General features: G+C 44.1%; 1 protein-coding gene and 1 pseudogene across 3 annotated transcripts in view; both read right to left on the reverse strand.

Moving 5' to 3' along the window:
• GPR89A (G protein-coupled receptor 89A) overlaps positions 1-5,474 on the reverse strand; it is a 32,386-nt gene extending 26,912 nt beyond the window's left edge. Inside the window, exons 1-2 of one of the 2 annotated variants that reach the window (XM_084757549.1) lie at positions 5,301-5,436; positions 3,766-3,835 (exon numbers count right to left, since the gene is read on the reverse strand). Coding sequence is in view for 1 of the 2 variants with exons in the window: in XM_084757548.1 (XP_084613674.1) it covers positions 5,301-5,342 (42 nt within the window). In the remaining variant the exon portion in view is untranslated. Of the gene's footprint in view, positions 1-3,765; positions 3,836-5,300 lie in introns of both variants that reach the window. The other variant, XM_084757548.1, reaches the window with a different exon arrangement.
• Positions 5,475-9,827: 4,353 nt separating this feature from the next.
• Positions 9,828-21,503, reverse strand: LOC311583734 (gap junction alpha-8 protein-like; annotated as a pseudogene). The gene is made up of 2 exons (XR_014783561.1): positions 19,881-21,503; positions 9,828-14,347 (listed from the first exon to the last, which is right to left on the reverse strand). The product of XR_014783561.1 is annotated as a gap junction alpha-8 protein-like (transcript).
• Positions 21,504-22,476: the final 973 nt, after the last annotated feature.

Raw genomic sequence — 22,476 nt, forward strand, 5'->3', positions numbered from 1 at the left:
ACAATAGCATCTTCAACAAATGGTGCTAGGAAAACTGAATGTCCATATACAGAAGAATGAAATTAGACCCATATCTATCAGCTTGCAAAAAAAACTAAAGCCAAATGGAATAAGCCAACCACCTGGGGCTAGTGAGCTCACGGATCTATTCCTAACTGCATTCTACAAACTTAGCAGTACCCACAGAGAAGTATAGGCCTCAGCATCATAAAATCAGCTTTTCTTTAAAGATGGCAGAGATCATCACAGAAAACCACAACTGGTCAAAATACAGAAAACACTGATCATGGGGGGCCCGGCCTTAGTGGATACACTACTATTTTTCATGTGTCTCCTTCAGTCAGTTTTCTTTTCTCCATTTTCCTGCCTAATCTATGGAAAGTGGTTTCTATCTTGCTGTAAGATCTAGTATCCAATACTACATTTGAAAGCTTCTATTTATAGGCGAAAGCTGTGACAGTTGATGACATGGCTTTTTTAGAACTACCTACCTACACATGTGTGTGCTGGTGCATGTGCGCACACACACCCCCCCCACACACAAAACAAACAAACTCATCTTTCCTTCTTGTATTGTCTCTGAATTTTATAAATAAAATTCTTTTATGCCCTTCCTATTGACTATACATAGCAGGTCAACACAACTACTCCAGCCTCTTGTGCCCTTCCTGCCAAGCAAACATTTACTTAGACACAACTCTTCTGGCTCTATAGACACATGCCCTTTCATACTGAGACTGCTGTGGTCCTTGACAGGAACTGCTCTGCAGCCCTCTCCCCTCGTAACCTCACAGGGCTTGAGGTATGCATTGCTCGCCTTGGAAGACCTTCTCAGCTTCTTGACTAAAAACAAGGCATTCTTTGTGTATAATCCTACTCTAGTTTCCCTTACCAAGGCACTGATCGCACAGTTTTGTAATGCCTAATCAAATATCTTTAAGATGTCACAAAAAGGACCATGTTTGGCTGGTTGCTCTTTGTAAATACTCCCTGTAAGAATGTCTATTATTGCCATGTGCGATGCTAGCCACTGGAAATTCAAAGATGAGTAAGACAGTCATCACCCCCAAAGAGCTTACACTACAGTGGTGAAGAAAATATACAAGCAATGTAATATTGATGAGCAATAGAGGTATATGAGCCTGATTTGATAAAACACACCAGAGGGAGACCAAACCTATCTCTATAGGGTTGTAAGGTTTCCTGGAGATGACACCTAAGATAGTTGAAATCTGAGGCAAAACCCTAATATTGTGTGCAAATTTGGGGAGTACTGCAGTTTTCTACAGAGGTTCCAAGGGTTTTTAATCGTTAAAATATTAAAAACTACTCTCTTAAGTAATGAATAAGCATCAGGCAAATAAAAGGCAAAGGTGGTAGGGACAGGAGAATAGACAGACAGTTCTAGACAACAAAGAACATGAACCAAGGCATGCGTACATGGTGTTGGCACACACTGGCAACCACACAGCTGCATGGTACCAAAAGACAATGGTTTATTAAGGTGGCAGTTTAAAAACAACAATAGGGAGGAGCTGGGTGGTGGTGGCACACACCTTTAATCCCAGTACTCGGGAGGCAGAGGCAAGTGGAACTCTGTGAGTTCAAGGCCAACCTGATCTACAAAGTTCCAGAACAGCTAGTGCTACATAGAGAGCCTGTCTTGAAAAGCAAAACAAAAAACAAACAAACACACACACACAAAAAAACCCCAACAAAACAGAATGAATATGGAGGAGAAGCAGTAACCAGATACCAAGAGCCCAGCACACCACCTGAGACGCTTTAACTGTTCACGAAAGATGAGGGTCACTGAGGCAGGAAATGGCATGGCGAGGTTTGTTTCATATAATGGCTATGGTAGCTTGTGGGGGGGTCTTGTTTGAAGGCAACAACTCTAGGAAGAAAAACTGTTCTAGGAGGTTGTTGGAGGAACTCAAATGAGGATGACAAAACCCTGAAATAACGCTGGTTCCAGAAGAGGAGGCCACAGACTTGGGAACTGCTTTAGAAGGTAAAATCGGCAGATGCTGTCGAGAATGAAAAGATCCAACAGAAATGGGGCCTTAGGCAAGAGAAACAAACAAAAATTATGCTTTTATGACGATAGGGAATGGGAAAAGGGAGAGAAGGATAGCTTTAGTGTGTCATCAGCTGCGCACATGACATGAAGCTGGGAGTAAAGGTGCCAGGTTGGGCAGTAAGGAAGGGGGAGGTATGTATGGTCAGATGGGTAACTGAAGGAAAAGAATCTGCAGTAACCAAACGGACACAGGACAAAACAAAAGATAAGAAGGATGGGACCTCAGACAGGAAACCAAATAAAAATTATGTTTGGATGAGATAGATATGGAATAGGGAAAGGCATATAGCTTTAATGGGTTCTCACACGTCCACTGACAGAGCCTGAAAGGACTTGAAAGTACAAGCACATGAACGAGCCATTGCAGTTGATGTGGTTGCTCCAGTATGCACTGTGGCTACAGGTTTGTTATCAGCTTTGGGCAACATGGTGAGACCCTGTCTTAAAAAAGAAAAGAAGAAGAATGAAAAGGAATTGGAGGACTTATTATATTCAGGATGAATATAAATTCTGGCAAGGCTATGGAGGAAAAAACAGCAACTTCAAATAAACTGGAACCAGTTTATCTTTCCAACAAATTGGAATCTGCATGGGTTACTGAAAAGGAGGAGGAGGAGGAGGAAGAGGAGAGGAGTTTTACAACTGTGCACAGTAGACCCTCGACCTTGAGCTTAAACTGTACTGCTGGGATTTATGAGTGCACTCTGGAACTGATAAGTCTTAACAGCTGAACCAATAGCTCAACACAAACTAGATGACGGTTGCTTTTATGGAACGACATCAAGTTTGGTTACTAGGACAGATTAAGGAGAAAACGAAAGACAACGATTGGCAGAATAGTTATCAAGAACTGGAAAAGATACCTTTCTTTATTCATGTGTTTAGTTACCGGCCAATATTTATTAGCGACTAGTATGTGCCAGGTGCCAGAGATACCAAGCTGAGTGAATAAGCAACAATGCTGCTCTCAGCAGGTGTATAACCTACCAAAGTGATAACTGGTAATTACAAGACAGTTTGGCGGATCCATCAGGGAAGTGGTAAAGGGTATTATGGTGATAGGAATAGAAACATCCATCTAATCTAGGCTGAACAGCAGTTGGCCAGGAGAAAGAGGGGAAGGGATGAGAGAGGTCCCAGAAAGAGAAAAGACACTCTGGTAATTCGAAGGCAGGACAGCACAGTCAGGTTAAGAAACTAACAGAAGTTTAGGAAGTCTATAAAGTATAAAATAAAATGAGGACACAGTGAGTGAGAGCCAAGGCTAAAGAGCTAAGGTCAGGTCCTAACGTAAGGGGCTGTGCAAGACATATTAAGGACTTTGTGCTTTATTCTGTGGCATGAACAAAAATGTCTGAAGTAATAAGTTTTATAATCTGATTTTATTTTGTGTGTGTGTGTGTGTGTGTGTGCGTGTGCACGAGTGTGTGCATGCACATCACACAAGCAGAAACCAGAGGAGAACTTTTGGGCGTTGGTTCTCTCCTTCCATTGTGAACACCAAGACTCTAGCTCAGGTTGTCAAGCTTGAGTGGCAACTGCCCTCACTTACTTAGCCAGCTTACTGGCCTGAGGTGACAGCTTTGATATGAAGCCTTTGAGTTCATTCCAGATAAGCCTTTCAGTTCATAGGAAACTGGGGGAAATGGCCGATGTGTCACTTTCCAGTTAACCCCACTTACCTGGGGAGGTGCTTTCTATTCAAGCAAGACTTACTAGATCTCTACTCCTTGCTACCGACCGAGTCAGGTGCTAGGAATACAAGAAAGGGTAAGAAAGATACTATCTTGGATTTCATCTTGGAAAAGAAAGATAAAACAGAAATGAGAAAGAAAGTGGCCAGAATGAAAGGTCACTTTATTTATTGATTGGGGCAAGAGAAGCTTCCTTGAGATGACATTTTCATCTTCGTTAATACCTCAGTGATGACAACGCAGCCACACACAGACATATGGACAGGGAACATTCAATACAAAGGACCGTTTGGGTTATAGATCTCAGCAGGTTGGGCCATTCGATTTAACAGGTAATGGGGATATAGTTGTAAAAGTTAAAGGTTACAAGCCCAGTCCTTTCACATTTACATTTTTCTGTGGGGAAAAAAAGCCACTTAAAACTTACATATTGTTATTTTTCTTGAGTTGGCAGTCAGGCTGAAAGACACTCTGTCATTACTAAAGACGACAGGGAGGTGTAGAGAGGATTTTAAGCAGGCTATGTGTCCAGAGTCTGTGTACTTACACACTTGAAAACTATGCTGCAACAGAAACAACTGAATGTCCTTGAAAGGTATTCATTTTTGAAAGAGGAAAAATACGGTATTAGAGTAGTGAGATGGTGTGGCTTTTTCTTATTTCATATTTTCTTAAGTTTTCCCAAGAGGGCAACTCTCCACAGAGGGAAGCATTAGGAGGTAGCAGGACAGACCCTACACCCAAGAGCATACCTTACTTAGGTCCCTGAAGGGAATCGTTTCTTTCACTTGCCATTTGGATGCAATGAAGAGAAATCTTTTACAGGAAAGATGAGGAGAGTAATATGGCAAGTCTGCAGCTGCTGCTAGTGAATGGTTGTATTTGAAGGTGAACACACAGCTAGGTACGTAAACACGTACATGATATCAAAGCTATCATAAACACTGGGGGGGGGGCGGCGAGAAACACTAGTGATAGGGAAAACAAACTCACTAGACGAAGCTACCGGAGAGAGCAGGGCCTGCCAGTGGTTCGTACTCCCTCAGTTTTGTATAATCGTAGATGTCGACTGTGTGAAAGAATGAAGGTGACCAAACTGAGGAAATGGGGCTTTGATCGCGATCAGCAAAGAGTGAGAAGCAAGCACAGGACGAAAAATGAGGTGTCACTGTGGAAGTCGCAGAGGCAAACACGCTGCCATCACGATCCAGCGCTCAGTGCTAGTTGGCACGCCAACGCGAGCCTCCATGGGCGGAGGGGGGGTGCGGGGGGGGGGGACACTTCTCCAGGGTCCGTGGTCCGCGGCGCTTTCCGGAAGCCTTGGGGCTCTGTGGTAACTGACGCCCGCTTCCCTAACCCCACGTGGTACCGGCTCCTAGAGCTGGGGCCAGCTGAGACCTCTTCAAGGTCTGGGGTGCACGCTAGGTGAGTGATAAGGCCACAAGTCAGCTCTGCCCACTTGGGGCTGGGGAACAGGCGGAGCAAATCCGGGTTCTCCCGAGCCCGCGAGGGCGGCGGCTCACCTGGGAGGTGATCATGATGCTGGAATCGATGAGGAAGCTCATAGCGAAGCCTCGGGAGGCCCATGCCCAGCGGTCTACCCCTCCAGGAAGCTGCTAGTTACGACCATCCACCTGCAGTAGTAAGTGGCCTTCGCCCCCCCAGCTATCCGGGATGGCCGGTCGCGTGATGACGCCATCAAGCTGCGCCCCGGCCAGCCAATCAGCGGTCGCATCCTGTTTGCGCTGCAGGTGAGGGTGGGCGTGGCTGGAAACCCAGTTCTGCCGGACAGCTTGGAAACCGCTGGGTACACGTCAAAGCTCAAAGCAGGTATGGTTCTTCTTAGCGCTTAGAAGGAGGCGAAGAGAGGAGACGTCTTGTTTTAAGTAGTACTGCCATTAAACACAACGATCATATCTAAAAACGCCGGGCTGAGAGTTACGCGAGGGCCTGAGTTACACCCCTAGCCCTGCAGAGAATAAAAATAAGTTGATGTAATGAATTTGGCTTTAAGTCAAGCCGTGTGTTTGTAAAGCTTTTACTTAGCTTTAAAAACAATGTGACAGGCCCGGCGCAGGCCTCTAATCCCAGCACTCTGAGAGGCAGAGGCAGGCGGATCTCTGTGAGTTCGAGGCCAACTTGGTCTACAAAGTGAGTTCTGGATAGTTCTCTATACGGAGAAACCCTGTCTCGAAAGAACAAAAAAGCAAAATGAAACAAAAACAAAAGCAATGTGACATCTATAAGAGAAAGGACAGTGGACAGGTAAGATTCTTCTCAGACATAGCTAAGTAAACAACAAAAGCACACATTCTGTAAGAGTGCACCCAGTGGACCCTAATGAGACCACTGCAATAGTTGGGCGCTTTTGGCTGTGGAGTACTAGTCCAAAGGACTGGAAGTTACATAAAAGCAGATTCTAATTCAAAATAATAATTATTTAGGTCTCTGAAGGTGGGTTATTGTTAGAAAGTAGTTTCCCCCTTCCTTTCACAGACTATGTGGCTGTGGCTCAAATTCGAAGTGAATTACAATTTTCCCCGCTGGGTCCTTATTTTGTGAAAGCTTAATGTGCTCAATGGGGCTTATTCTTTTCCCACTAGAATCCTAGCTAGTCTTTATAATTCATGTGGTCTCCTAGTCCAGTACACTGGCTCCAGCTCTGGCAATAACGCTGAATGGGAGAGGCTGCAGTCAAGATCTAAAAGTGTGTCCGAGTATGCGTGTATGTGCATTTGCATGTGGGTGTGCATGGGTGCGTGTGTGAGTGTGTTTGCGTGCGTGCGTGTGTGTGTGTGTGTGTGTGTGTGTGTGTGTGTGTGTTGGGGGATGTTAGTATCTAGAATCTGAATGCTCAGATTTCTACAATATGAATAAATGAGAACATATCCCCAGTTTGCTGCACATAGAGAAAGACACCTCTTTCTCTGATCTGAAATCCGTCTTACCGAGCAGCCTGTCCTATATAGGGTTACAATTGTGTGATGAAACACTGTGACTAAAAGCAAGTTGGGGAGGAAGAAATTTATTTCAGCTTACACTTCCACATCATAGTTCCTCAGTGAGGGAAGTTAGGATAGGAACTCAGACGAGGCAGGAACCTGGAGGCAGGAGCTAATCAGAAGCCATGGAGGGGTGCTGCTTACTGGTTTTCTCCTCATGCCTTGCTCAGCCTGGTTTTTTGTTTTGTTTTGTTTTGAATAGAATCCAAGACCACCAGCTCAGGTGTGGCACCACCCACAGTGGGCTGGGCCCTCTACCATCAATCACAAGTTAAGAAAATGCTCTATAGGCTTGCCTACAGCCCAACCTGATGGAGGCATTTTTTCAATTGAGTTACCCTTCTTTCAGATGACTTTAGCTTGTAAAGTCAACTTGACATAAAAGTAGAGTGCACACTGCCCAAACTACCTGTCAGATACCCAATGCCTGTTCCAGAGTACCAGGGAACCGTGGAGGCTGCCTTACCAGGATAGTGTCTTAAACCTGAGAATTTGTGTTCCTGGCTGCATCTATAGGGAAGCGGATATCTGCCTTCAATGCAGCACTAAACTGTCATCAACTGTAGGATAGTGCAGAATGCTGGGGAAACTTACTTATATAATTATCATGCCTAATTAATTTGATCTATATAATTTGTGAACAAAAAGAAGCACACACAGAGATGAAAGTTAAAATTGGATATGTAAGTTGAAATTGATAAATGAAAGAAACATTTATCTGAACATCTGGTCACCTGTCCTCTGTGCCTGGGTGGAACAGAGAGTACTTCCTGCGCCAAGACTAATGACTTTTCAAGCATGTGGATAGTCAGCAAGGCATTCACCTTTATATAAGTACCTACCTTTACCATGGCTCGTTCTAAGACGCATGGTTTAGCACTGTGACTTTGGCAGGACAATTGGACAGGAGTGTGATGCTGGTGTATTTTGAGGTCTGAGGTACTCATTATTTGTTTTCCTGACATATAGCCACACTCATGCGTAGGCTTCAGCCTTTTCCAAACCTACTTTATTTGGGGTTCTTTAATGCTTATATCTCCCTTCCAACTCACCTACACTATATAGAAGAGAAATAAGGTTAACTGGAACAGGAGAAATAGACCTTTTTGGACTCAGTTCCTGGGAGCAATTCCCCTGGCATAGTCAGCAGGATTTCAGCAGACCAGCAATTCAAACAAAGTTGTTCCTGGAACCTGGAACAGTAGCTGGAACACGGAACCCTGAAGCGGTTCTCTCTAGGAGCATCTCGAAGTGGAGCAATGAACAGCCAAACAATACCAAGACCCCCCCAAAGTCTCGCCTCTTTTTGGGGGCTCATATATACATATCTCCTCTCAGAGTCTGTATTAAGATGTGTTTCAACTGGCAAAAACCAAGCTCCCACACAAGGTGATTAGTCTTCTAGTGGATAAACATCACCTGATCTCTCACAAGTCTGTTCCTCATCCCACACTTGGGATGTTTATATCCACTACACTCATGTACTTTTCATTTTCTACAAAATGGACTAAGTGAATGCAGTGGACCAAATGTTTGTCTCCCTGAAATTTGCGTGTTGGATCCTTAATGTGATGGTATGAAGTGGGCCTTTGTGGGGTAATTACATTTGATAAAGTCATGAGGGTGAAGCTCCCATCATCAAGGCTGTTATAACCAGGTAAGCAGACTGTCCTAAACATGCTCCTTCTCTCCTCCTTTCCACTCTGCCATGGGAAGATACTGAGAGAACACAGCTGAATGTGAGGCAGGGGGACAATGTTAGGACCTTAATCTTGGACTTCCAGGCTCCCAGAACTGTGGGAAGCAAGTGATGTTTAAGCCACCCAAAATATAGTATTAGCTTGAAACATGGCAATTAAAATAATAATAATTTCTCATATAGTCTTCAATTTAGAACAAATCATGAACATTTTCTCATGCTAAAAACGTTTCATTTTCATTAACGCAATAATATTCTAACATATGGTCATTACATGATTTAACTAGCTACATCTGTGGGGAAGGGAAAGTGTTCCTATGTATGTGTGCACATGTGTGCATGTAGAGACCAGAGGTAAACATTCATTGTTGTCTGTCTTAGTTTTTCAGTGAACCTGGAGTTTGCAGTTTGGCTACACTCGCTGCCAGCAAGTTCTAGGGCCCCTCTGTCTCCACTTGTCTGGCACTGGGATTACAGCAGTGGGCTGCCCAGCATGGCTTTTTACTAGGCTACAGGAGATCCCACTCTGGTTTGCATGCTCTCATGGCAAGTAGTTTCATGTCCCTAGTCCCTCAGCCTACATGTTTGATGCTTTTTGTATTGTTTGCTATCATAAAATTATACAGTAAAATATTTAATTTTAATGCATGTGCGAGTGAATTTGCACATGCTTGTGCTCATGTATGTGTGTATATGTGTGTATAAATAGTCTTGAGTGTCATCCTCAGAAACTCCCATCCAAGTAGGATTGTTGCAGGCAAGCAATGTAAGTGATCTGGGCCTATGTTAAATTGAAAAAAGAAGAGGAAGAAGCAGAAGAAGAGGAGGAGGAGGAGGAGACGACTCTGGGGCAGCTTGGCAAATTGAAGGAAGGCAAAAACAAAACAAAACAAAACAACCCCCCCAAAAAAAAACAGTCTAAAAAAAAAGAAGAACATGGTATTTCCCAGAGGAGGTCTAGATATTCAAAGGCTTGTGGCATCATGAATGAATTCCAAACAATTTTCAGTTTCTGTTATTCCACATATGAGTGACATTCAAGAGACTGTGTCCGATTGGGCCAGTGAATCCCCAAAGCTGAATTCCACTAAAAATCCACCAAAGGCTTGTCCTGGAGACCAGCTCTGAGGACCAGTGAAGAGGGAAGAGAATGTCTTGGTGGTTCCTCAGTAGCGAGAATTGAACAGGCAGTGAACAGCTGGTTAAGGGAAAACAACCAGTGGTTGAAAAACAAGCTATAGGAACTGATTGTTGAGAGATTTAGGAATGGAGGAGAAAAGAAATGTTGAGACCCATGCATATGTGGTACAAACTGAAAGGTCTTGTAGCCCAGGGGAACTTTATTTTTCTTCTGCGTTTGTTCTATTACTCACTTACTTTTCTGTCTCTGTTACACCTTGGGCCAACCCCAGTACTTTATTTAAAGTGAAGTTCAATTTTTTCATTACAGATTACATCACGATTTTTCTCATCTTTAACAACCAATAGAACATTTAAAAATCAACAGAGCAATAGAAGTCTAATGAAGAAATACAAACAGTTCTGTATAACCTACAATAAAGCATACAGCAAAAATCAATCAATTTCCAAGTATGGTCAGCATGACCTGAATATTATTTCTTAAACAATACTCAGAAAAGTTTAATCATAAATTTCCCTGTGCTTTAAGCCATTGTGTTTACATGATTGTCATAGCAACATAGCTTGAAATTAAATGTTCTCTAATAAAGAGGAAAAAAAGTCCCAAACCAGCAGGTGTATGATCCAAGTCTAGGCTAACTGCCAAGGCATCCTCTATTGTAAAATATCTGTAAAGCATGATGCTCCAAGCCCACATTTTATTCCTCCTAAAGCAGATTCTAAAAAAACAAAAAACAAAACAAAAAAAAAAATCCCCAATTTTACTTTTCTACCGCTAACAATATCTTACTAGATATTGTTATATCAAAGTCCTAACTTTCTTGCCAAACAGTTTCTGCCAGACTGCTCACAATGGTCAGAGCCCAAGCCTTTGGCCAGATGCCTCCTTTCAATATTTTCTGTGGGAAAAAGAGTTTCCAGTGTAAATTTCATTAGGGCTAAGAAATAGAGAGAAAGATAGTTTTAGGAGAAAAGGAAAATTTCAAAGTAGTTTTTAGGCAAAATTATTCCTGGACCAAATATAATATTTAAGGGCAGTGGTGATCAGCTAGAGATATTTGGAACTTTTTCAAGCAAAGCCTCAACAGCCATTCTGGATGTCTAGAGATCATGCTGAACAGTTGGAGGTCTCTGGAACTTTGTCAAACAAAGCCTCTATGCCTTGTCTTTATGTCTCTAACAGGCTAGAGAGAGAGCTCAGCACTTAACAGCACTGGCTGCTCTTCCAGAGAACCTGAGTTTGTTTCTCAGTACTCACTTGGTGGCTCACAATCCTGGAGGATCTGATGAGCTCTTCTGCTCTCCTCAGGCACTGTGTACACGTAGTGCACAGACACACATGTGGGGAAAACACCCATACACACACAACAGAGGAGACAAAAGGATCTGCCAAGTCTATCCAACTCCTGTGGATAAGTGGAGCTGTTAAAAGTAGGGACATCAGCAAGTCAAAGGAGAGATTCCCTAAGTGAGAGGCGCAAGCTGTGAAGGGCTTTGTCCTCCATGGTAGAGTGAAGAGTCACTAAAGAGTTTTGTGTGGAGAAGACATGATGAATCCTAGGCAGAAGCTTCTGACTATTTAACCTGGGCAGAAGTTTATTTTCATACTTAGAGCCAACGCGTCCCTCCTTTAAATTCTCACGGGCAAGCACACAGCACGTGTTATTCTTTTGCTTCTTCTTCCCATGGGCTGACCAGGTGTGCCTTGTTCCCCCCCCCCCCCCCCCCGCCAGGAATGACTAACCACACTCTGTGACCGGGAGATCCTTCTCCTTGGGCAGGATCCTATTCTCTCTCATTTCACCTCGATGTATGCTGGATCTGCCGAGCAGGCCATTGCTGACCTTTAGGACTTTTGTAAGCCAGCTCTTAGGTCCATTCACTATTAACAATTGAACTGTGTAAACCTAAAAGTGGAGCAGAAGGTAACATGTACTCAGAGCTTACCACTTCCTAATTTGCAACAGGTTTTTAGTACCCGAGTCAGTTTTTCATCACGGTAACAAAATACTAGTCACAGGCTATGAGTAAATAAATGCATTGCTACTTAGCCCCTAGTTTGGGAGACCCAGTGCCATAGCACTTGCATCGGCTCATATCTGGTGAGGACTTTGCGGTAGATGGCAGACAGTAAATGTGTGTGTTGGAGTGAGCAGCTGTGTCTCAAAGCCAGGAAATAGAGATATCTAGGAGGGGCCCTGGGACTTCACTCTCTGTGAAGAACTACCAGGATGTCACCTGAGAACCATGAAGGGGTTAGATGAGAGATACCATGTGAGAATAATGGCCTCATGCCACCAGGGACCTAAGGACCCCACCCCTTAAAGGTTCCACCACCTGCTAATACCATCACCTTCAGGACCAGGCCTCCCATCACCTGGACTGTTGGGGACATTCACACCATAGCATGGAGGTTACTGCTATCTACTGTAGGTTGCATACACATTGGCAGGAAACATTATAATGTGCTATTGGGCATCCCATACATCTGCCAGTGACATCATCTTGGTAGCTCAAAATTGAAAACGATGAATGAATTCACATGAATCAAGCGAGGAAACCCCACAAGCTAGGGATTTACTATCCTGGAGAGAGATGTTAAACATTTACTAGCATATCTGGACTTTTTTTTGTGAAGGGCAAAAGGGAAATGGCAGGTTATGTGGGGGCCTGAGCAGGTGTGGGCAGTGAAGCGGGGCACTGCTTCATCTGAGGGAACAATGCACTGCATCAGCCAAGGAATGAGGCCAGCAACCCTCACCCCCACCCCCAGCTCTGCAAATGATTCAGAACAGCAGTATCACCTTAAAATTGGATTTAGTGTTTTCTTTCTTCGTTTAAAATGTGGTCTTGTTTGAGGTACTGAGGATTGAGCTCAGGGCCTTGCACAACAGCAGGGGTGATAGGTGCAGGCAGCCTATGGGCGTCTAGAACACTCTGGATTCTCAGTGTTGGGATTTTTGTTTCTGTTCTCACCGTACACAGCAGGGTCTGTGCTGGCCTGTTACTGCCTGGCAGGAGTTAGAGTCCAAGGGTGACCAGAAAGGCACATGTTCAGAAACAAAATGTGTTCTAGTCAACATCCATTGCTGGATACATCCCGTCCCCTGCCTCCCCCGCCCCCCACTGCCACTGAAAGTCTGTTACTTTGGTTTTCTAGGTAACTATATAGTTAGTCCTTTTCTTTTAAATAGAGATTTCCTAGGGAAGACTATAAAGATTAAACCAAACCTTTTAGTGAAGTTATATTTGGAGCTGTCTGGCTTAGAATGTGGCACCAGACAATGAGAACACTAACTTTCACAGGGAGGAATAGGTTTAGGAGGCTGATGCAAAGTAAACATGTTAAAATGAAGGTGGAACTAGAAGGTGGCAAAAGGACCTTTCCACTTCAGGTGGTGTTGGCAGGGAGTAGAGCTGGTCAAAGGGCAGTTTTTCTGGGTCCTTTGGTCTCCTGTCCCAGTCTCTGCCCCTATTAACTGAGTTCCTTCACTTCCTACCCATCCTTGGCACATAGCCCATGCGGTGTAGGCTCGGGGATGTACAACCTCTTGACATTGTGATTCCATCACCTACAAAGTTCACCCTAGAGAATCATGCCTTTGAAGTACACACACAAACAAAAATTACAATAGATCTGCTCTTCTGGGGTCAGCTTCTCTGCTTCCTGCTTCTTCTCTCCCACTTCCGGTTCCGCAGCCTCCTATTACCCCTCCACTTCCTGGGCCCCAACTTGCGCACAAGAAGGCAGGGTTTTCTGGTAGCCCCGCGACATATCTGCCAGGCTATTATCTCCCCAAAGGGACTGAAAGGCTTGGCTGAAAGTGGGCCGGTCTCCACCATTTCAACTTCCGTCAAAGGGAAATAATGTGATACAATCGTCTCTTTTTCTAGGAGCTGGTAGCCCTTGGCTTTTTAGTTGGGTGAAAATGCAATGGAGTGGAGGGACTTCTAAGCAGTCTCCCCCAGGGGTTGCTCTACGGGCCTCTTGAAAGCAGACCGGATTCCCTTCAGGCCCAGGTGGCTCATCTCCATGATGTTGAGGAAGAGGGACACAAAAGCGACTGACAGCATGAACAGGATGAAGATGGTTTTCTCAGTTGGCCGGGACACAAAGCAGTCCACCACATTGGGGCATGGCCACCGGCTGCATTGATAGAGGGGCAGGATGCGGAAACCATAGAGGAAGTAATGGCCCACAATGAAGCCCACCTCAAAGAGGGTCTTGAAGATGATGTGGCAGACATAGGTCCTTAGCAGCGTGCCCTCCAGCCGGAACTTCTTGGTACCTTTGCTACTGCTGCTGCTCTTGCTGCTGCTGTCTTGGTTTTGGACCATTGGTAACTTCTCATCCCCATTGTTGCATTGTTGCTCATATGGCTTCTTAGCTTCCTTCCCCTTCTCTTTCTCCTCTGTGGGGTTGTTATATATGTAGTGTCCTAAATAAATTAGTGATGGAGCCGAGACAAAGATGATCTGCAGGACCCAGAAGCGGATGTGGGAGATGGGGAAGGCCTCATCGTAGCAGACATTCTCACAGCCTGGCTGCTGGGTGTTGCAAACAAAATCAGATTGCTCATCACCCCACACAAACTGGGCTGCAGTGCCAAGGATGAGGATACGGAAGATGAAAAGCACTGTGAGCCAAAGCTTGCCAATGTTGGTGGCGTATTTATTGATCTCCTCCAAAGTGTCTCTCAGGAAATTCCAATCAACCATTGCTTACCACCTAGCAATCAGAGGCAAAACTTAATTGGCCTGTGGTGCAAGCCACAGACACATATAGACATAGACAGACAGACAGAGAGACAGACAGACAGGCACACACACACACACACACACACACACACACACACACACACACACACACACAATTGGTTCTGTTCCTCTAGAGAGCCCTGTCAAACTCAAGGCTGAATAACAAGACATTCCTGCCACTTAGGTAAGCTCCAAATGTTTCAGAGCTCTGTGCCGAGAACAATGTTAAAAGTAATATTACTTCTTTAAGTAGCTCTGAGACAGGGTCTCTGCCCAGGCTGGCCTTGAGCTTCCTATGTAGCCGAGGTTGGATATACACATCTTCAAATAGCTACTTGAGAAACAAGTGTAGTCACCAGTAAGAAATGAAGGAGAGGTGACTAAAGTAAAGCAAGGGAGTGAGTGGATAAAGAGCTGTTACCATGGAGATGAGAATGTGGAAAGATAAGAAGGAAAGATGGTGGGAATAAGGCTCTCCGTGTCCACATTCCGAGATTCCCAAGGGAAACTGCCTGAATATAGAAGTTAGAGCAAAGGAATTGAGCCCCAACTGCTTAGCCGTGTTCCCATGTTGGGTATATCTGGCCCTCGGGGGACTGGCGGTGTCTGTACAATGTCCCCGCTCACACAACAGAAAGAGGACTCCAAGTCCAGGGTTCCCAGTGCAATGGTCTTTTCTTTTTTGCCTTGAAAAGATTGCTGAGGCATGAGATACTTCCGTTCTCCCTTGGCATCTTTGCACCGTGCCCCCAAAAACAATCATATCACATTCAGGAAGGCTGGGCCAGCAATGGCAGAGAAACAGGAACTGTCCCCACGGATGTCCTCCCCAGGGGAGACAGCCAGGGACTGGGAACAAATACTGTGTGAAAAGGAAAGCCAGATTGTGCTGAGACTCCAGGTTGAGGAGGCAGCCCTTCCCAGCATTCAGTGCGGCCCTCTGCAGTCAAGTCCGGAAACAGAACGTTATTCTTAGTGTGTGAGCTTTTCCTTCCCTAGCCCCACACATGCCCCCTAATTCCTGGTCTACAGAACACATTCCAATGCTTTCTTCCCATAGACTCCTCAACAAGGAAAGTGTCCATTTCCCTCTTTTTATTAATTTATGTATTTATTCATAAATATATATTACATCCAGGTCATAGCCCCTCCCTTACTCCTCCCAGGCCCACCCTGCCACCCCCAGACCCACTCCGATTCCTCAGAAAAGGGAAGCCTCCTATCCACCCCCTGGCTGCTGGGTGTTGCAAACAAAATCAGATTGCTCATCGCCCCACACAAACTGGGCTGCGGTGCCCACCCCCCACCCCCAGCTCATCAAGTTTCTTTAGGACTGAGTTCATCTTTTCAGGCAGTCCTGTCAGTGGGAAGTGATCAAAAGGCAGACAACAGAGTCCTTGTCAGAGACAGGCCCCACTCCCTTTACTAGTGGACCCACATGAAGCCTGGGCTTTCCATCGGCTTCATCTGCGTAGAGGACCTAGGTCCAGTCCATGCATAGTCCTTGGTTGGTGCTTCAGATTCCACAGGCCCCTCTGTGTCCTGGATAGTTGGATCTGTTGGTCTTTTTGTGGAGCTTTTGTAACCTCTAGATCCTTTCCCCCTTCCCCTCCACTTTTCCACTAGACTTCCTATGCTTTGCCCAGTGTTTGACTGAGCCTCAGCCTCTGTTTTTAACCACTGCCAAGTGGAACTTCTCAGAGGACAACTCTGACAGGCTCCTGTCTGCAAGCATAGTGGAGTATAATAGTGTCAGGGGTTGGCTTTCTTCCATTGGGTGGGTCTTGGGTTGGGCCAGGCATTGGTTGGACATTCCCTCAATCGCTGCCCTGTCTGTTCTATCTTTATCCCTGCAGGTCTTATAGGCAGGGTCATCTTTTGTGGGTGAGTTGGTCTTCTCCTTCCTCCACTAGTCTTGTCTAGTGAGAAGGTGTCCTCTTCAGTTTCCATGGCCCTTGATACTAGGAGTCTCAGTTTCAGTCCCCTCATATCCTCCCAGAGGCCTACTTTGAAGTAGGTCTCCAGCTTGTCACAGAGATGCTCCCACCTCAAGACCCAGCTTTACCACTCCTGGGCATACACCCAAAAGATGCTCCTCCATACAACAAGGACATTTGCTCAACTATGTTCATAGCAGCGTTATGAGAAATAGCCAGAAAAACCTAGATGTCCCTCAGCCAAAGAACAGATAAATAAACAGTGGTACATTTACACAATGGAATACTACACAGCCATTAGAAACAAGAAAATCATGAAGTTTTCAGAGAAATGGATTGAAATAGAATAGATCATCCTGAGTGAGGTAACTCAGACCCAGAAAGACACACATGGTAAGTACTCAATTCTAAGCAGATTTTAGCCATTTAGTACAGGATGAACATAATACAGAACACAGTCTCAAAGAAGATAAGTGACAAGGAAGGCCCAAGGGAGGATGCACAGATCTCCCTCAGAAGGGGAAATAGAATAGACAGAGGTAATAGTTGAACAGAGGAGACAAGGTAAAAGAGGGAGCACAGAGAGAAATAAGGGTGGAGATCAGACCTGGGGAGAGTGGATGGAAAGGGGCAAACAGAAAGCATCCATTTCCCTCTAGAATAATCTCCACAAGTCCAGCTGTAGCCCGGTGCTCAGCTTGTTGTCCCGGCTCATGCGCCAAAAATCAAGTATCACCCATTCCTTCTCGTTCCCTTCTACACTGTCTTCGTTCCCTCTCTAAGTCACAAGGTCTTTCCAATGGGGCCTTGACCACGAGCATCTTGGACACTTTGATTCTGAAGTCCAGGAGCATGTCCTAGCCAAGCACTGCGTCCTTATCTTTCTGGAACAGAAAACGACGCTGTTTTACAGCACTGAAGCTAATGTCAGCAAGGGCAACAAGACCAGAAGCTTGGTGTGGATGAGCCGGAGCCTAGACGCACCGCTAGCTTATTCAGTTGCTACAGGGGAGACATGGCTCAGTTGCCTAGCAAGCTTCAAGACCTGAGTTCAGACTCCCAGAAGCCACCTGAAAATATGGTAAATATGGTACGGTGGCAGAAGCATCTAATGCCAGCAAGGGAAAGGCAGAGACAGGCACATCTCTGGAGCTTTGTAGCCAGTTTGGCAAAATTCCACACCAGTGAGAGACCCAGTATCAAAAAAAAGGTACAGGATGCCTGAGAAAGGACACCAATGATGTCCTCTGACCTCCACGTGAGAACACACACACACACACAAACACACACACACACACACGTATGTACATACACACAGAACACTGCTATTAACATTCTTGCACAAATCTTTTTGAGCATGCATTTTCATTATTTATGAGAAAATATAAATATTTAAGAGTTAAGCTGTGGGGGTGGGTTTGTTTTGTGTTTTTGTTTCCTTTAGCATTTGCTATCTTCCAATTGTCCAGAATTTTTCGGGCTAAAGTTTCCACCAATGAGTAGTGAGTCCCAGTTGCCCCTTGTCTTTGCCAGCACTGAGCATTGCTGGTAGTTTCTGATTTAGCCATTCTGGTGGCACGCTGCTATTTTAATTTGACTTTTCCTAGTGATGACAGTGAGCACATTTTGTGTGCTTATTAACCATTCCTGTATTATTTTTTCTTTTTTGTTTTTTGAGGCAGGGTTTATCTGTGTAGCCTTTGCTTTCCTGGGATTGCTTTGTAGACTAGGCTGGCCTCCAACTCACAGAGATCCACCTGCCTCTGCCATCGAGAGTGCTGGGACTACAGATGTGTGCCACTGCACTGGGCTCCTGTTATTGTTTGTGTGTGTGTGTGTGTGTGTGTGTGTGTGTGTGTGTGTGTGTGTGTCTAATGTCTGTTAAAATTTTTGTACCTCTATTTGTTCAATGATCTTTTTGTGATTTCCAGAATATAGACATATATTCCTACATATATTCATATATATTCATACATATATATATGTGTATATATACACACACACATATATATGTATGTATGTATGTATGTATATATGAAAAGAATTTTGGTGTGATACATATTTTTGCAAATACTTTTCCTAAATGAATGCATGGCTATATTTTCTCCAGAGACCCAGTGCATTTAGGAATTGACTGACTGGAGTGACCCGGCAATGAAGAAGTATAGACAGACATACAGAAAGCTGGAATGAGTTGGCTGTGCACTCTGATGGAGAAAAGCCTAAAAATTCAGTTCACTTATTTTATACACCAGGAAGAGAGGAGGATGCCTTGTATACAGCTCAACAGGGAAGGCAGGTTTAGGTGATCTCAGTAGGAGGTCTCTATGAACAAGCAGGCTCAGGTTTGTCATCTGGAGGAGGAAGCTAAGATTGACAGTCTCTGCAAACACTAATCAAGTCTCAGTTCCGAGGGGAGATTTTGCCTTTTTTCTGTTGAAAGCGACGGCTACTGCTATAAATATTAACAATACAAACTGGAATGACTCCTTTTTAAAAATCTAGTGCAAACTTCTCCTTTTGTACATAAGGAAACAGGCCCAGGGTTTCTTCCCGTGTCCATGGTGGCAAGAACACAGGACTGCAAAGCCCCAGGTAGCGGCTGTTGCTCTGAGGGTGGCATCTGCCTCCCTCCGGTTACCAGAGCCAGAAAGTGAGGGTAAGATTTAACCACCCAACACAAGCCCTGTACCAGTGCTACAGATGTGTGCTGGCAAGGATGAAGGGAACAAGGATTTGACCTTAAAGAAGAGACTGTAGGTTTCCTAAAAGGAGCAGGAAACTAGCAGGGTCTCCGTGTCTCTTAGAGGCTTTGGCAGAGTGGGTGGCTGACTACTGCATCCTAAACCACCCGCTCTCGACTCTAGCCTCTTCAGGTGCACTCCACTTCTGCTCCTGTGTGGACTATTCTCCACACAGTATGAACTCTAAGCCAGCTCTGCTGCTGCCCTTCACCTCCAAGCCCAATGACAGCTGATTACATGAGAATCTTCTGGAAAAACCCATGCCTGACCTTGACACCACTGAGACTTACAGCTGTGAGAACAAGAAGCACCATCAGTTGGGATGCCTACAACAGTTGGGAAGAGAAACTAGATTAAATATTTAAAAGAAAAACATCAATTTGAAGATTCTGAGAGCCACTGATGTACAAAGGACTTAAAGAAAAAGCTTGTTGACAAGAGAGAAAATGGCTCCTCTCCTAGAAACACTTGTCACTTGCACCTAAGGCTACGAGACTGAACACAGCTAGTCGCAGCCCAGACAGCAGGAAAGCAAGACATGTTTTAGAGTTCACCAAGGAGAAGGAATTCTACTAACCTTAGCTTAAGTTTAGTTAGAACCTACGGAAGGTGTAATAGTCAGGGCTCTCTAAAAAGACCAGAACCAATCGAGTGAACATACATATACATATACATATACATATACATATACATATACATATACACATACACATACACATATACATATATACACATACACATACACATACATATACATATACATATACATATACATATACATATAAAGTGCATATATAATTCATTGATTATTAGAGTGGCTTACAGACTCTGGCCCGGCTATTCGAACAATGGCTGTCAAGAATCTGGTAATTGTTCAGTCTACAAAGCTAGATGTCTCTGCCAGTCTTCTGTCTAGGTTAGAATCCTACAGAAGCTTCTTTCTTCTGTGTCCTTTTATATGTGCTGCCCCTAGAGGGTGTAATCCAGATTTAGGGTGGGTCTTCCTACCTCCTAGGATTAAATCAAGAAAATCTCTCACAGGTGTGCCCAGGTTGCTTAAGTCTTAGTTGATTACAGATGTAATCAAGTTGACAACCATGGTTATCCAGACAGAAGGCTGCCCTTTGTAGCAACTGAGACCTAGGAATATACAGTCCACCCATCAAAAAGAAATATGGCCTGTGAGATGGCCCAGTGGGTAAAGGCTCTTCCGGAGAAACCTGACAATATGAGTTCATCCCTGGGACTCCTACTGTAGTGAACAAAAACTTATTTTGACAAATTGTTCTGTGATATTTACATGTGCATTGTGCCATATCCATAACCATGTAGAAAATACATAATGCATTAATTAATTAAACTAAAAATAAATCTCAACTTCTAACAAATTCAAACACAGAGCGAATGAAGATAATTTGATGGCACCAAATATTCAAGTGTGAATCAAATCACACCCATCTTGTGTTTCACCCAAATGCAAGTATGTGTTTAGGTAAGACTTGGCTATAGTTTCGACTGGGAAATTGAGGTCAGCCTGGTGTGTAAACAGGGCACTCAGCACTTTCAATTGTTGTTTTCTGAGAAAGCTGCTGGTGTGTTATCATTATATCATGAGTTACTTTGTGTTGATGAGCCCACGACTTATCCAAACAAGTCATGGAGCCCCGTGGTTATGGGGAGGCTTACAAAAGCAGCTCCTAACAGTAAAAGGTTTCTGAATAACAATGACCAATAATAAACTCAACATAAAAAATATAATGAGTAGTATTCCTTGTGGCTGAGATGTGTTTCTTATATGCAGAAGAATGTTGGGTCTTGCTTATGCATCCATTCGATTAATCTGTGTCTTTTTATTGGGGAATTGAGACCATTAATGTTGAGAGATATTAGTGACCAGTGACTGTTAAGTCCCTTGAGTTTGATGTTGGTTAGAGTAGAGTAGTTGTGTGGTTATGTTTTTTTATGACAGCATAGTTATCTAATTCCCATATAGTTTCAGTTGTAGTTTGTCACTTTGGTTTGGAATTTTCCTTCTATTAACTTCTGTAAGGGCGGATTAGTGGTTAGGAACTGTGTGAATTTGTTTTTATCATGGAAAATCTTGTTTTCTCCATCAATCGTTATTGAAAGGTAGAATAGTCTTGCCTGGAACCTATGGTAGGCAGATCTGGGCCCAGGGGTTCTGCTCGAATTATGGCACCAATCAAGGACAATACATGCAGTCAGCATCAAACCCCTACCCAGATCTAGCCAAGGGACAGAACATTCTCCACAGTTAAGTGGAGAGTGGGGACTGACTTTCACACGAACTCTGGTGTTCTATATTTGGCCATGTCCCCTTGATGGGGAGGCCCAATAGTACTCGGAGGAAGGATAGCAGACTACCAAGAAGAGACTTGATACCCTAGCATCATATTCAGGGGGAGGAGGTCCCCCTCAGTCACAGTCATAGGGAAGGGGAGTGGGGTGAAGCTGTAGGGAGGGAGGAATGGGAGGATGCACGGGATTGGATAACAATTGAGATGTAATATGAATGATCTTAATTTTCAAAAAAAAATTTAATGAATCTGAGGTAGTTCTGGCAGTGCTGGACCATGCTTGTCACATGACTCTGCTGCAGTCATGGCTCCTAAGAACATGCCACTGTGCACTTTGCACACCATCACAGCACACAAAGCCAAGAAGCATTGCCAGAACACTTTGGTTCACATTAGAAACTACAATGTCTTCTTGACTACAGTATTCTACACTGCACTCTTCTCTTGGCCACATTTGGTGGTCCACACTCAAGAGGCAGAGGCAGGCAGGTGTCTGTGAGTTCTAGACCAGAGGGAGATCTACACACACATACACACACACACACACACACACACACACATACACACACACACACATACACACACACACACACACACACTTTTATAAAAAAAAATAACAGTTCAGCTGGGCAGTGGTGGTGCACACCCTTAATCCCAGCACCCAGGTGACATAAGTAGGCGGATATCTGTGAGTTCAAGGCCAGCTTGGTACAAAAAGGTGAGTTCCAGGGCAGCCACCGCTACACAAAGAAAAGCTGTCACAGAAAAGCAAACAAACAAACTCACAAAACAAAACAAAAAAACTCAAAAACAAAATAAAAAGAAAAACAAACAAACAAAAAGCAGCTTACCTATAGAAAACAATTATAATGTTTCCTGGTATCATCCTCCAGCATATAGTGATCAAATTGGTATCTTGGACTACATTTTATTAGAATATTTGATTTTTAAGGTTGCAATTTGAGTTGGTAACTTGAGTTTCATTTAAAAATTAACCATTTAATAGATTTTTTTGGTCTGGGGTTAGGATAGATTTCCAACAGTGTCTGAAGTGGCCATAAACATGCTTCTGCTATCTTGTACTATGCATTTCTGTAAAGC

The sequence above is a fragment of the Acomys minous genome (genome assembly GCF_964271855.1).
Source record: "Acomys minous genome assembly, chromosome: 14".
In the NCBI taxonomy this organism is placed as follows: domain Eukaryota; kingdom Metazoa; phylum Chordata; class Mammalia; order Rodentia; family Muridae; genus Acomys; species Acomys minous.